The sequence below is a fragment of the Notechis scutatus genome, chromosome 4, assembly GCF_049901735.1.
Source record: "Notechis scutatus isolate UNSWTSFEM ecotype Mainland chromosome 4, rNotScu1.2, whole genome shotgun sequence".
Lineage (NCBI taxonomy): Eukaryota > Metazoa > Chordata > Lepidosauria > Squamata > Elapidae > Notechis > Notechis scutatus.
The window spans coordinates 138,309,240-138,323,778 of record NC_142012.1 but is presented as its reverse complement, the minus strand read 5'-3'; the positions used below and the strand labels follow the sequence as shown (position 1 = coordinate 138,323,778).

General features: G+C 38.7%; 2 protein-coding genes across 6 annotated transcripts in view; one reads left to right on the top strand and one right to left on the bottom strand.

Moving 5' to 3' along the window:
- FBXO36 (F-box protein 36) overlaps positions 1-12,626 on the bottom strand; it is a 21,384-nt gene extending 8,758 nt beyond the window's left edge. Inside the window, exons 1-3 of the mRNA XM_026664479.2 lie at positions 12,435-12,626; positions 6,411-6,519; positions 529-701 (exon numbers count right to left, since the gene is read on the bottom strand). Of these exons, the coding sequence (XP_026520264.1) occupies positions 529-701; positions 6,411-6,519; positions 12,435-12,530 (378 nt within the window). The 5' untranslated portion in view covers positions 12,531-12,626. The remainder of the gene's footprint in view (positions 1-528; positions 702-6,410; positions 6,520-12,434) is intronic.
- Positions 12,618-14,539, top strand: part of TRIP12 (thyroid hormone receptor interactor 12) — a 97,774-nt gene continuing 95,852 nt past the window's right edge. For 2 of the 5 annotated variants that reach the window (XM_026664458.2, XM_026664431.2), the window contains exon 1: positions 12,618-13,171. The gene's annotated coding sequence lies outside the window, so the exon portion shown is untranslated. Of the gene's footprint in view, positions 13,172-13,448; positions 13,620-14,539 lie in introns of those variants that run through there. The other 3 variants (XM_087965102.1, XM_026664467.2, XM_026664449.2) reach the window with 2 other exon arrangements.

The window sequence follows — 14,539 nt, the reverse complement described above, 5'->3', positions numbered from 1 at the left end:
TGTTAAATTTGTCAAACCAAATGGTTATATATATATAACATAGGGAAGAAATCACTGGGCTATGCAATCCAATTTGAAAAGTACAAGTCTCATTGAATCGCAGTTGACTTCTAGTGCCTTCCTATAAAAGGGCACTGTCGTTTCCTCTTTCAGGATGCTTTTCAACTTCCCAATATAGCCTACAACCCTGACAGGTTGTAGACTAGACTGATTAAGACACCTACTGGTGTCTTAACAAAATACTAACCAAACTAACCGAAGTCGGTTTATTGAATGGATTTTGAATAGTATAGCTTCCCACATTAAGTCCCTTATGCTGCTAATATAAATATTAGCTATTCAAATAAAAGGAAAAGAATATTGATACTATACACATTGTATGGAGGACAGCCTTTCACAATTAGCTTAGCAATTTAAGGTATTATTATAAGACTTTAATAGAGAAATCAAAGTACCATAAATCTTTAGAAATGAGGTTTTTATGCAGAAGTAGAATTAAAAGCTCACACATTTCAAGATCATTTTTACCGTTTCAAATCTGTGTGATACTTGGGAAAGCCTTGCAATGTCTTCAAGATCCAAGTAAGACATGATGTACAGAAGCAATGTATCCGGCAGTCGCACCAGGAAATCAAAATTACCTCTGCACAGATTGAAGATATGCTCCAGAGTGCTTGATCCAAACACAATGGCTATTTGAACTGCAATTTTAGAAAATACAATTAAATCAGAGAAACTTAAATAAAACTAACAGATATTAAACAGGTTTATTGTTTACAATTTAGACAGTACTTAGGGAACCATTGTTGAAAGCCCACTGATCCTTGAGTTGGTGAACTTGGTTGAGATATTCAGTGTTATAACATACTTCCCTCAACCTCATCCTGAAATGAGCTGGGATGATTAATTCCATAATTCTGAGCAACATAACAATATAGTGATTCTTCTTTACTGTTCTCTACTAGGGCTGTACAAAGTATTTGAAAAGGACATATTGTAATACGCATTGCACAAGTGAAGCATCTGTCCTTAAAGTATTATTGAAAGATTTGACTCAAAGTCCACACTTAGTTGTTTTTTATGTGCCTGCATACAGAGATAATGCTTCTATTGGGCTGCCAGAAAAAGCAAAAGCAAATCTTGAAATTGCAGGATGGTGAGAATAATGAAAATGAAGGCAACATGATGAAAGATAATGAAGAACGCTAACTGGCTGTAAAAGAAGACTTAACATAGAGATGGGCATCTCCTAGAGGCCGATCTTAGCATCATGGAGTAAAAGGGTTTTTTCTATTGTTTTGAGTGGAACAGAAAGTTTTGAAATGGTTTTTTAAAACTATGTTAAAATTACTGTAGAGCTTATTTTTTGTTTTTTATTCTTGTTTTTTACTTGAATAAGAAATTATGCTGATAATTTTAGCAATTGTGATCATACATGCTCACAAAATCTAGATGACTTTGCAAGACATGACTCAGGTTATCTTATCCAATTCTGGCCACAGGGTGTCTGAGCAATCCTCAGCACATTATTTAGTCAAAATCCTAGTGGCTTGGAGTGATGTCTTGATGCTTGCCCATTCTCAACAGGGTGCATATCATATTAAACAGACTTGCTAGATGATATTTCACACGGTAATATAATTTTTTAAAATTTATTTACTGCTCTTATAGTCAGACTGGAGATTCAAACCTGAGTTCGTACTTATGTTCAGTCTTAGTCACTACTTGTTTTATACTACTGGTGCTCCAGGTTTCTCTTCAATTGTTTTATATGACAGAGCTCCTTAGTGAATGAAGGAATTTACTGGGGTTGAGGGGCAAGCAAAAATTGTTTGATAGGAATTGCACTTAGTGTACTTATCACCTCTGAGTTTCAGAGACTAATCAAGTATATAATTAAACTATTTGACAATTCAATGGCAAAATCTCCAAGGAATCTGAATGACTTTCTGTAGAAATCTATTCAGCTGCATAAGATGAATAAGGTAGCATCCAAATGTGTCTTCCATCTATAAAATAGATAGTATAGACAGGGGTGGACTGCTGGGGGCTCACGGGGGTTCGGGGGAGCCCCTAGCTAAGATTCTGCACAGTTTGGAAAACCCCCACTCCCCCTCACCCTTCCCAGGAGTCCCCACGCGGCCTGTTTTGGATGCAGGTAAGTGCAGGGCACAGGCAAAGGCTCAGGGTAGGTAAAAAAAACGGGCCTCCAGGAAGTTCAGGAAGGCCAGAAATGGGCCCGTTTCTGGCTCCCAGAGAGCCCCTGGAGTCCGGGGAGGCTGTTTTCACCTTCCCGGAGGCTTGAGGAAAGCCATGATGCCGGAGGCTGACTAAGCCATCCACAACAATCCTGTGAGGTAGATTGAGAGAGGTCCGAAGAATAATGTCTGGCCCAAAGTCACTTACCTGGCTTTCAGGGCTGGGACTAAAACTCAGTCTTCTGGTTTCTAGCCTGATGCCTTAACCACTACACCAAACTGGCTCTTATGATGTATGGCTCTCCCTTTGTTTACATTATACACTTTCCAAGATAATGATGATGATGCAAAAATAACTGATATTGTATTTACACATTTTCTAGAAAACTAAGAGATTAATTCCGTTTCATAAGCTATAAGATACAACATAGATGGATTCAGATATTATCTTTCTGCTAATGGAATCTTCCCAACAAAGCATTTTTATCAAAATGGCTTCATTTAGGTAGAACATTCCTGTGTGGATGGAATCCTTGTTTAAACATTTCTTATTGACAATCAGAATGAACTGGAATGGACAATACACACATATATTATAGAAGTTCTGATGTGTATAGAATGATGCATTTCCACAAAATCATACTTCGTACAAAATTATTTTAAATAGCATGCCAAAACTCTGCATAAATTGGAAAACTTATTATTAGTATTACATTTGATTATTGTTCATAGTTGATGTTCATTTATTATTACAAACATTTAAACACTATTACCAGTTCTCCACTATTTAAAATGTTTATTCCATAAGCATTTTGCTATAAGCAATGTCTCATACAATGTTTTTCAGGGAAAACTAATAACTGACATACAATGGGTTGACAAATTTAATTTTACTTTATCTTTTCTTGAGATTAAACATTTTTTTATAACAGCATGTCTATGAATGCCTCCCGACATTACAATGGAACTAAGCAAAGATTGCTTAAAAATGACTGATGTTGTATTTGCCTACTAGCATCTTTTTGAAATTAGCCCTTCAGAATCTCTCTCCATCTTCTTTTACTTTAATCCAATTGTAGTTACGTAGTGTCTGCCTTCTTGGAAAAAAAATAAAGGCCTTGAGGCTGTTTACTGAATTCACTACATCTTTGTCTAATATAAGGTCTGCAGAATTTCCAATATTGTTGCCTAATCTTAAAAAGCTGATTTTTGTCTATCATAATCAACTTTTTACTACATACAGTAACTCATTGGGTGAAATAATAAATCCCTTTTTTATTATGAAATTCACATTGATATAATGAAAATTGGAGTGTGGCTGAAATATGACCAAGAGAGACATAACTTTGTCTAAAATCAGGAAAATAACTAATATATTTTATGCATTTCTCATATGTTTAAAACAGAATACTGAAGTCTAAGCTGCTGCATATAATGTGCAATGATTTGAAGTGTATACTTGATTTCTCTTCTTTGCGTATGTTACTTTTTGAGGGCATAGGGTTGAAATATACACTGTAATAGTATTACATGAATTTATATTATTATATTGTAATTATTTATGCACTTATTTATTTTGTTGCTTGCTTACTGTATACAGTAATGCCCAGGATTGTAGTTAAGAGTTTAAGCCAATTCACTTGCTGAGATGGAATAAAAATAAACAAATAGTATTTTTCTCCTATTATTTAGTTCATGATTGGGAATAATTAACCTAGCTTCCTGAATAATAAAGATCTAATTTTCCAAAACAATTCTGAATCATCTAAATTTTATGCAATTTTTTTACCAACTGTAAGTAAATGAGATGTAACACATTTCAAGTGTATTTTAGGGAATACAAATTCATATTTTGGAGGAAGATAAATTAGGAGGACTAAGCAGCACTTCAGCTTTCATCCGAAAAAATGGCTTTGGAGTATGGGGATATGAAGATTGCAACTCAAACAGATAAGATTTTTCTTGGGATTACAATTCTTGGAAATGTTATTTTGGTAGTGTTAGTTTAGTGGTAGTTTTGAATGTTATTGCATTTTTCATATACACTGCTCAAAAAAATAAAGGGAACACAAAAATAAGACATCCTAGATCTGAATGAATGAAATATTCTTATTAAATACTTTGGTCATTACATACTTGAATGTGCTAACAACAAAATCACACAAAAATTATCAATGGAAATCAAATTTAGCAACCCATGGAGGTCTGGATTTGGAGTTACACTCAAAATTAAAGTGGAAAAAAAACACTACAGGCTGATCCAACTTTGATGTAATGTCCTTAAAATAAGTCAAAATGAGGCTCAGTAGTGTGTGTGGCCTCCACGTGCTTGTATGACCTCCCTACAATGCCTGGGCATGCTCCTGATGAGGTGGCGGATGGTCTCCTGAGGGATCTCCTCCCACACCTGGACTAAAGCATCCCCCAACTCCTGGACAGTCTGTGGTGCAATGTGGCATTGGTGGATAGAGCAAGGCATGATGTCCCAGATGTGCTCAATTGGATTCATGTCTGGGGAATGGGCGGGCCAGTCTATAGCATCAATGTCTTTGTCTTGCAGGAACTGCTGACACACTCCAGCCACATGAGGTCTAGCATTGTCTTGCATTAGGAGGAACCCAGGGCCAACCGCACCAGCATATGGTCTCACAAGGGGTCTGAGGATCTCATCTCGGTACCTAATGGCAGTCAGGCTACCTCTGGCGAGCACATGGAGGGCTGTGCGGCCCCCTAAAGAAATGCCACCCCACACCATTACTGACCCACTGCCAAACCGGTCATGCTGGAGGATGTTGCAGGCAGCAGAACGTTCTCCACGGCGTCTCCAGACCCTGTCACATCTGTCACATGTGCTCAGTGTGAACCTGCTTTCATCTGTGAAGAGCACAGGGCGCCAATGGCGAATTTGCCAATCTTGGTGTTCTCTGGCAAATGCCAAACATTCTGCACGGTGTTGGGCTGGAAGCACAACCCCCACCTGTGGACGTCAGGCCCTCATACCACCCTCATGGAGTCTGTTTCTGACCATTTGAGCAGCCACATGCACATTTGTGGCCCGCTGGAGGTCATTTTGCAGGACTCTGGCAGTGCTCCTCCTGTCCCTCCTTGCACAAAGGCAGAGGTACCGGTCCTGATGCTGGGTTGTTGCCCTCCTACGGCCTCCTCCACGTCTCCTGATGTACTGGCCTGTCTCCTGGTAGCGCCTCCATGCTCTGGACACTACACTGACAGACACAGCAAACCTTCTTGCCACAGCTCGCATTGATGTGCCATTCTGGATGAGCTACACTACCTGAGCCACTTGTGTGGGTTGTAGACTCCGTCTCATGCTACCACTAGAGTGAAAGCACCGCCAGCATTCAAAAGTGACCAAACCATCAGCCAGAAAGCATAGAAACTGAAAAGTGGTCTGTGGTCACCACCTGCAGAACCACTCCTTTATTGGGGATGTCTTGCTAACTGCCTATGCTTTCCACCTGTTGTCTATTCCATTTGCACAACAGCATGTGAAATTGATTGTCAATCAGTGTTGCTACCTAAGTGGACAGTTTGATTTCACAGAAGTGTGATTGAATTGGAGTTACATTATGTTATTTAAGTGTTCCCTTTATTTTTTTGAGCAGTGTAGTTTATCTGTTGTAAATGACTGAATAGAAATCCATAATTATTTCCTATGCCACAAATAATGGATATTTCATCCCAAATTTTAACACTTTTTTAAAAAGATGTCAAATTATTAGCACTATATCAGTGGTGGTGAACCTTTTCGGCACCAAGTGCCGGAACGTGTGCGCGCGCAAAGACTAGCTAGGTGGCACATGGATGCACGTTAGAAACCAGAAGACCAGGTGGCTGGCATGCATATGCATGCTGGGAGCTATACTTTCGGTTTCCAGCTCTGCCACGTGTGCGAAGATCAGCTGGCCAGCGCTCATGCATGCATGAAGACCAGCTGGCTGACATGCATGCGTGGGCCGGAATCCAGAAGAGCAACAGGTTATGGCTGGTGTGCCTGGAGAGATTGCTCTGCATGCCATCACGGCACTATATTATGCCTTCACATTTGTCATCAAAATAAAATAGTGTTATATTATTGGAAAGCCTAGTTTATATATAATTGTTAAAAATAGGACTTATCACATTTTCTTTAAACATGCATTTTCTTCAGACTAGTACATTCATTGAGCTATGACTAAATTCATAGTATTCTACTTTGGAGGGAGGGATCATCCAAGAAATCTTCATGAGATTCTTTGAGTTCTCCAGGCCTTGCTTCACGGTATTCACTCCGAAGAGAAATTTTCCACCACCTGAAAATCACCTATGAATGGAGAACAGTGACAAGTATTTAGAGAAATCATTTAGATAAATAACTGATATAGTCATTAAGAAGATGGACTGAGAATGGGGAGGCTCCAATTAGGCAAAGATGATTTAGAGCCAGTCACTTCTCTCAGTTCTAATCAGAATCAGGCTCTATGGCAAGCTTACTGAACATTTCCTGCTTCATTGTATCATGTATTGATAAGCTCACTGCAAAAACAAGGCAAACACATGCAAAAAAGCAGAGCCTGCACATTAAGTGAGACACTCAGAACATTAATATTGATATAAAATAATTCAGGATGGACATTAATAAATATATTGGAATTTAAAGTCTCTAACTGGCTTCCTTCTGGGAAAACACATAACTTCTTTACTAGGTTTGCACATCACACTTAACAATGGTTCGTTTATTAATGATTTACTCAATCCAATTTTGCAGATTCACATAATATAGTTAACCACAAAATAATCACAGATTTCCATTGAGCCAAAATATGATTGGGTTATTTGTGATTCAGTCACATAAATATAATATAGGATTGACTTAGCCACGGAGGTGCTTGCACCAAAAAAGAGAACACTTCATATAGTCAGGATTGGGGATTGTCCAATTTTAATTTGACCAACAGACTTCAAATGCTGATAAAATATTTTGGGGAAATTCAATATTAAAAGTAGCGTTTCATATGCTGTTTAGAAGTTTGAGCTTAAAAATGCCCTACAAAGAATCAATTGCAAATAAATTACTTGTATTTTGAAAAGCTCCATATTTTGTCATCTAAAACAATGTGAAAGAATAATACTAATAATACTTCCTTGCAAAATATTTTATCTTTCTTTGCTACTGGATAGAGAAGGTACATCAAACACTTCGTTATAGAACACAAGATAAAATTATACTGATACACTTTAGAAATAAAGGTATTTCTTAAAGACGGACAGATAAGATGTGCCATGGAAATAGGTTCAAAATAATGTGTGGATCATGTTCTGGAATACATAGTTGTGCTAATCTCATTGGTCTATGGAATGCTGCACTGACGTAATATGTATATGCATTTTATGCTGTTATACAGTTTTACCCTCTTCATTCGGTAGAGTTTGTCAAATCAGGATTTCTGGTTATTATATATACCTGTGTTTCATAGTGCTATTTGGCTATATCAATATTTTAATCAATATTAGCCAAACATTATATAAAGAACCAATCAAGATTACCTAGTAAATAAGTCCTTAAGAAGCAGAGAGAAGAAAAAATACCAGATGGGATTCTGCTTTTATATTTAGTTTATTGACATGATGCATTCAAGTAAAAAAGCCCTTAGTGAGGGCTTATGTATAGTATTACAACCATATATTTAGTTATGATAGAAACTTTCTAAAGGTATTTTGATATTTCTTTTTTATCCATTTATTGTTCTTTAAAATATATTACTTTTAAGTCACAGATAATAGAAATATTACTTGGTATATAGTATTACCAAGAATGCAAACACTTAAAATTGTGTCGATTGAGAATCAGATTATATGCACATTTACAACTGCTATAATGTAAAACATTGTACAAATGTTTGATTGTAACTATAATTGTACCTTATACTGCCAAATAACAAACCATCTAATCTTAATCAAACTCAGATACAAATACAAATGTCACATACAAGAAACTTGTACTATGCATATCTATTGGTACTGTAATGAATCAGTTTAAGTTTGAATTGTACTTGTTATAGTGTTCACACACACACACACACACACACGGCATATAAGAAAGTATATACTTTCTTAACAATCCAAATATATTCCCAACAGTGGTGGGATTCAAATTTTTTTACCGCCAGTTCTGTGGATGTGGCTTGGTGGGCGCGCTTTGCGCATGCAGAGGGTTTGCTACTGACCTTCTCTTACAATTCTGCATTCTCCCTGTGTCTTCAACAGCTGACGCGTGGCAATCTGCTGTGCCACGCGAAGCAGCTAAGTTTCAAAACCAGGAAATAAAGGTCAGAATAGAACTGGGGTGGGTGGGCGAGCCCAGCAGCTGATCATCGGAGCTACCTGTTCAGGTGAACCGGGCCGAACAGGTAGAATACCACCACTGATTCCCAAGGTAAAAAACATGGGACAGCTTTGTTACAACACAGCAACTTCCAATTCCCTTAAATAATTTTTGTTTTCTATTCTTTTCCCAAGAAATGAAGTAAGAATCTAATTGCATCTCTCATTACTTATCTAAAAAGATTTTTTTAAAACAGAAAATCTGTGAATAGTTTGCCTGGCACAACAGGAACTAAGAGACCTAAATCTTAACATGTTATGAAATATTGGCTACATACACACTGCCTCTGATTGTTAGAAAATAAGCATTTTCCCATGAAATTGTAAATAATGACTGCAAGGTGAATTGCAATTTCACACTTTACTTCCTCTTCCATGCTTTCAAAACAGAGCAGTTTTGAGGAACTGGAAGAAGAGTTACTTGGCTTGTTATTGAATATAATTTTTCACATCTATAATTATAACTAATTAAAAGAGTGGCAGAAAAACTGTTTTTGAAAAAAGTAAAAAGAAAACCTTAATTTATTGTACAGTTATCCACTGCAAAAAAAAAAACACAAAAAAAACAACAACAGGCAGATCTTTTTGGATACAAAATTTGAGAAACCATCCAACTGTTCAAAATTAAATCTATGAATACAACATTAATCAATTTGCCATATTTAAGAATACTAGTAAGATTGCTTTTAAAATCTTAAGACAGAATAGCTATAACACAGAGGTATAAAATGATTTTATCATTATTCCTTAAATAAGGAATGTTCCCTTCCTATTCTGATTTATATAAATATACTCATTAAAGTAATTGCTGAAAATCCAGAGATTAAATGCTGTGATATTTCCCACAATATTTCTTGAAAAACACATAGAAATGTTTTAAAGGTGAGCTAAAGTAAACATTTAGAATAAGCAGCTTTGGATCTTTCAGAAGATGATCCATCTTAGCAAAATGTTTTTAAAGATTTTTAAAAAAATGATATGCACTATTTTTAAAAAAATGATATGCACTATATTTAACTGGATTTACTTGGAATCTTAAATCACCATGATATAAGATTCAGCATTTAATGAGAACCTAACAATGATTAAACAAACCATTGATTGGTGTCATTTGTGAACCTAGCCAGAGAGCAAAATTGTGGAGTGAGAGCAGATTCATCCAATAAAATTTAGCCAATCTCTCATTCTTCTTAAAAATGATGAGTATACACTCAAAACCGTATCAGGGAAACTGGGTGGCTTTCTTCCATTTTAGCTTGACTTTGAATTTGCACATGAGTTGTTTATGATCTATTCTACAGTCAGCCATAGTCTTTGCTGTTATAATTAAGCTCTTTGTGCTAATAATATCTGTAGTTTTATTTCTGTGTACACCATCTGGTGATATTTATGTATATAGGTATTGATATGGTCATTGGAATATAGTGTAAGCAAGGAAGAAGTGATTGGACTGGCAGAAATTGTAAGTTGATCTGCTTCATTTCAGTTTCTTAAGTCTATACAGCTGAATTACATTTTCCTTTGTAATATTTCCAACTTTGGTAATCCAGTCTCCAAATACAAGCAGAACATCTTGCTTACATATTTTGTCAACTTCAGATTAACCCCCTCTTCTTCTGCATCAGTAGTTGGAGCATAAACTTGGATAAGTGTCATAATAAATGGTTGCCTGTGACGTATATTTTATACTATTTAATTGATTGCGTTGTTCCCAAGTACAGCCTTTGTTTTAGCTTTCTTGATTATGAAAGAAACCCTGCTTCTTCTTGGTTTTTCATATTTGTAGTAATAAACAGTATGATTTTTTGATTGAAAATTTCCAATTCCAGTCAATTTCAATGCAATGATACTAGACAGTTCAATGCATAGTCAATTTTGTCTTTCATTGTATGAACTCTCCCATGTAGATGCATCTTGTATATTTTTTCCACTATGTCTTTGCAGCTTCACATTTTCCTTTTTTGTATAGCAACCTCAGCAATTAGATATCTCAAAGGCTTTAATCTAGCCATTTTGTAAACTTCATTAATATTCCAAAAGATACTCAGTTCCTCAATAACATGTTGAGTCAGTTAGACCTAAGAGGCCAATCAACCATTACTATTATCAATAATTTTATATTATCTATTCACTGTTAAATTTAGGGGTGGTTTGCCACTGTCATCTCTTCTGTGGTATGAAATGATGTCACTAATCATCTGCCTCCAGTATCTTGCTATGTTGCCGATGCACAATAAACATACCTATTTGCTTTAGCAAAACAGCTTTGCTGGGATTATATAATCACAATGTACACACCTGGCATTCTTTGCTCACCTCTCCTAGAAACTGTCTGTCATCTCATGGAGGCAGGAGAGAAGGATTTGAGGGAGCAGGTCTTCTATTAGGAAATTATTAAAATATGTTCTAGTGTTGAATGAATTACTTTTTAAGCAATCTATCTTATTCTGTTTTTTTTTAAAGTGACAATTCAGTTACCAGAAAAATACATTTTTATATTTACTTAAAAGCAACTGTAAGGAACCACAATTGTGCCAGGTGCAGTGCTTAACTGAAATCTGGCAATTTTAACTTAATCATCTGGTTTCTGAATTCTTGCCCTAATTTATCTGCTCAGGTTCTTGTATTTACTACATACTGATCTTTTCTATGCACTTCAAATAGTAACAGTTTTTGAGTCAGAGGTGGCATTCAGCAGGTTCTGACAAGTTCTGGAGAACCGGTAGCAGAAATTTTGAGTAGTTCGGAGAACTGGCACATATCACCTCTGACTGGAGATTTTACACTATCCTTCCCATGCCACGCCCACAGAACTCGTAGTAAAAATTTTTTTGAATCCCAGCCCCTTGCTACTAAATGGGCTGTCTGAGTATGGGAATAAAATCCAAAGAAGATTGAGGACATAATACTGATTTGTTTAGTGCATGGTTTCTAAAACACTAGTACTAAAAAATATTTACTTAGAAATAAGAAATATAAAACACTCAGCTCTTTCAAAGAAGCTTTCATGTAATTTTGTAGGTGTAAAAGCAAAAGCATTTATAGTATTTATTTTTCAAAATTATACTTATTGCCTATCTTTCTCTAGCTAGTTGTTCTTGAACAAGCATATTAAATTTTTCAAACTATTTTCCTTGCTCATGTATAATAGGGAACGAATGTAACAAATCAGGAATTTTATTTATCAGTAAAATGAGAAAGTGAGATATACATGTCAGCTTCTGCCTCTCTTCTATTTGGAGGCATACAGATTATGAATCATAAACATAAATTTTATTACAAAGGGCTTAATTAGATTTATTATTGCTTTAGTTACTGAACATCTTTATACCAGTTATTTGAGGCAAATAAGTATCAGAAATTGGCAAATTTAAGCAAATTGTTGCTTTCCAGATATTACTATCACTTTTAGAAGTTCAGACAATGGCCATGCCGACAGAGGTTTAGAAGTGTTGTAGCCTATTTCTATCTCAGCATTAAAAGTTGAGGGCCCCATCCGCGAAAATCATCTTATAAATTGCACCTGGGCATTTTTGTTTTGTTTTGTTTTGTTAGCCGGAGCTAGCATTAACATTGCAGTCCATCCTTACATTCCAGCACTGAATCAGAAACTGTCGGTAAAAAGAGGAGCACACGGCGAATTCCCCCCTCCCCCCGCTTTCCTTCTTTTATTTTGCCCGCAAGGAACGTTGTTCTCATAAAAAGTAATCGACATTCCTTCTTTCCCTTCATCGGGGCACCGTCCACTATTCTTTCTTCTTCGATACTTAAGTCACCACCCTCCAAGAGAAATGCCAAACAAATCTCTGAAGGCCGATAAAAAAAAGGGGTGGGGGAGAAAAAATGTATACTCACCTCCTTCCTAGTAACGATGATTTGGTAGAAGTCTTTGCTGGGCGACGGCGCTTGTCCGCGCGTCTCGAACAAAGTATCGTCCAGGAGAGACGCCATTTTAGGACGCCAACTCCCAGTCGCTCTGGCAACCAGGAAGGGGCGGGCGAATGGAAGGTCACTGGAAGCTCAGCCCCCTCTCTTAAAGGAGACGACCAGTTTTTAGGGATAGAAGTCTCGGAGGTTTTTTATCACCCCCAGGAAGGAAAGAGAGACCTCGGAATCGCCACCGTTGGTGGGGGAGAGAGCGGACGGGAGCGATCTCGCCGACCCTGAGGGGAATAACGCTTGCACGTACCCCGGGGGTGACGACCCCAGCGGAGGGATACCTCTTTTCCAGCCAAGGAACGTCTGAGACGAGCGGAGGGGGACAGGAAGGATAGAACTACTGCCGATCTTTAAGAGAAGGAGGGGGGCTGCCGGCTCCGCGGCAGGGAGCGCAGACACAGGGAGGAGGAGAACACCCGCTGCTGGCGAGGGGGGGAGAGGGGGGCCCTCGGCCCCCTTTGGGGGTGAAGTAGGCCCCGACCTCCCCTTACGCCGCTGGAGGGGTACGGTAGCGGAGGCAGACGGCGCACTGATCGGTGCTGCGGCTTCAGCTGATAATTGAAGGGAAGAGGCGCCGGGCAGGACAGAAAAGGATCCAGGGCTACCGTGGAGGCACGGAGCGCTTTTGCGGAGGCCGCGTCGGGACAAACTAGGTACTGTGCGAAGGAGGGAAGGAGGGAGAAGACAACACGGGCGGCGGCGTTCACTTCTTTTGCTCGGCGACGCTTTTTTTATGGGAATGGAAGGTCCCTTCGTTTCCTTGCCTGTTTTTTCCTGAGGGCCGAAGTGGGGGATGGGTGGGTGGGAGGGAAGGGACTGTTTTGAGGAGCCTGACAGAGGAGGCTTGTGGCGAGGGATGTCCTGGGCCGGGGAGGGGAAGGAAAGAAGGGCAGAGGACTTAGTTGGCTGTCTCATGGGTCGAGGCCTTATGCAGGTATGAGGAAGTAATCGGCCAGAAAGGAAAGGTGCTTTTTATTACCGAGGTGGGAAAACTCTCAGGGTCAAGGTGTTTCTCCCCCCCCACCCTCCTCGCCCCAAAGCAACGAAGTGACGAAAGGGAAGCCAGGGTGGCAGAAACGGAGCTGCTAAAATGGCCAAGCGGTAGGGTGAAGCTTATCGTGATTCAGCCCTTCCCTTCCTTTCTTTTCCTGTCTTTCTTTTGCTAGCTCTGATGTATCAAAAGGGTGAATTTGAAGACCCAGTTTATAGGCCCCTTTTCCAACATTGGCGAAAACGGACTCGGGCTCCTTTCTGCGGTTTGGGCCTATCCTAACCTCTTTTCCTACTTTGCTCTCTCCCCCGCGGTAAAGATTGTCTTTATGGTTTTGTGTGGCTGTTAGATACAAAACGGCAGCTTTAATGTTTATCCTGAATCCGATTTGCATTTCGCTGTGCCTCGCTTCTCAAGTCCTCAGCTAATCACTATCTCCCGCCCCCCCCCCTCTCTTATTTTTTTCTTGGATGCTGTTATTGAGCCCCCTTGAATACTCTTAGGAGAAGCAAGGAAAAAAAATCCTTCTCAACCAGACATAACACTTCTTTTTTTTAAAAAAAAGCTAAATTATCAGTTGACTTAATGCTGGCTTTGGGGGCCGAAAACTGGGGAAATCATATTGTGTAGTTGGGGGGGGAGGTGGGGGGGGGGAAGAAGAAGAATGGTCGTTAATAGATTCCCTTAGGTGTTGAATCCTAATACTGGAGCAGATTGTTTTCTTCCTGTAATTTTAGAGCTGGTTTGTGTTACTGGTAAATTCGAGAAGAAACAAGCCTAGCTTGTGGTTTGTTTGCATAACGCGTCGTATTTAGATATTCACATCCCCCCCCCTTTCCTTCCCGCACGACAACTTGAGCTTCTGCCGACTAGTACCGGGCTAACATTCAAAGTGATCTCGAGGCGTTTGCCAGCCTTGCAGGCCGAGCTGCCTGCTGTACAACTTTTATTGTTCCTTTCTCCTAATGGGCAGTCCTGTCGCGGTGGAGATGGGGTGGTGGTGTTCTTCCTAGTGGGCTTAAAAGACATC